This window comes from Nanorana parkeri, unplaced genomic scaffold (assembly GCF_000935625.1).
Source record: "Nanorana parkeri isolate BGI_ZX_2015 unplaced genomic scaffold, ASM93562v1 scaffold4191, whole genome shotgun sequence".
Lineage (NCBI taxonomy): Eukaryota > Metazoa > Chordata > Amphibia > Anura > Dicroglossidae > Nanorana > Nanorana parkeri.
Window position 1 is genome coordinate 2746 of NW_017310458.1, and position 671 is coordinate 3416.

Consider the following 671-nt stretch of genomic DNA (forward strand, 5'->3'; position numbering starts at 1 on the left):
AAGATATGGGGGAGGGGCCTGCAGGAAGGAGGTCAGAGGTAAGATATGGGGGAGGGGCCTGCAAGAAGGAGGTCAGAGGTAAGATATGGGGGAGGGGCCTGCAGGAAGGAGGTCAGAGGTAAGATATGGGGGAGTGGTCAGGCAGGATATGAAGGGCGGAGCTGAGCGTGCAGCAGGTTTATCGGTCCCCCATCTCACCCTGCAGGGAGTACAGCGCTGCCACTTCCTACCATATGGTGAAGGGAGGATGAGGCCGCCCCGGCATGTGGAGGCCACATAATACGGCAGGATGTCAGAGTCCGGCGACATACTCACCGCCAGCGGTAGAAGAGTGGCCACGCGGTTAGAGGCGGAGCTCAGCATGGAGGTCTTATTCTCCTTGTAGGGGACGTCACCCGCCATCTTGGCCAGCAGAAGGTCCAACACCTGGGAAGTGAGAGCGGGATCGGAGGACAGCGCCCTCCACAGGGTACACGTCTCACTGGTGGGAGAGAACGAGGCATCAGATGAACGGAGGCTGAACACCCCATCCCTGTCCTCCAATCACCATCCCCCCATCCCTGTCCTCCAATCACCATCCCCCCATCCCTGTCCTCCAATCACCATCCCCCCATCCCTGTTCTCCAATCACCATCCCCCCATCCCTATCCTCCAATCACCATCCCCCCATC

The 671-nt window shown here is 59.6% G+C and overlaps 1 protein-coding gene across 1 annotated transcript in view; it reads right to left on the reverse strand.

Annotated features, from left to right (window-relative positions):
* LOC108803775 (maestro heat-like repeat-containing protein family member 1) overlaps positions 1 to 671 on the reverse strand; it is a 7355-nt gene that overhangs the window by 2642 nt on the left and 4042 nt on the right. The window contains exon 3 of the mRNA XM_018575581.1: positions 316 to 481. Coding sequence (XP_018431083.1) covers positions 316 to 481 — 166 coding nt within the window. The remainder of the gene's footprint in view (positions 1 to 315; positions 482 to 671) is intronic.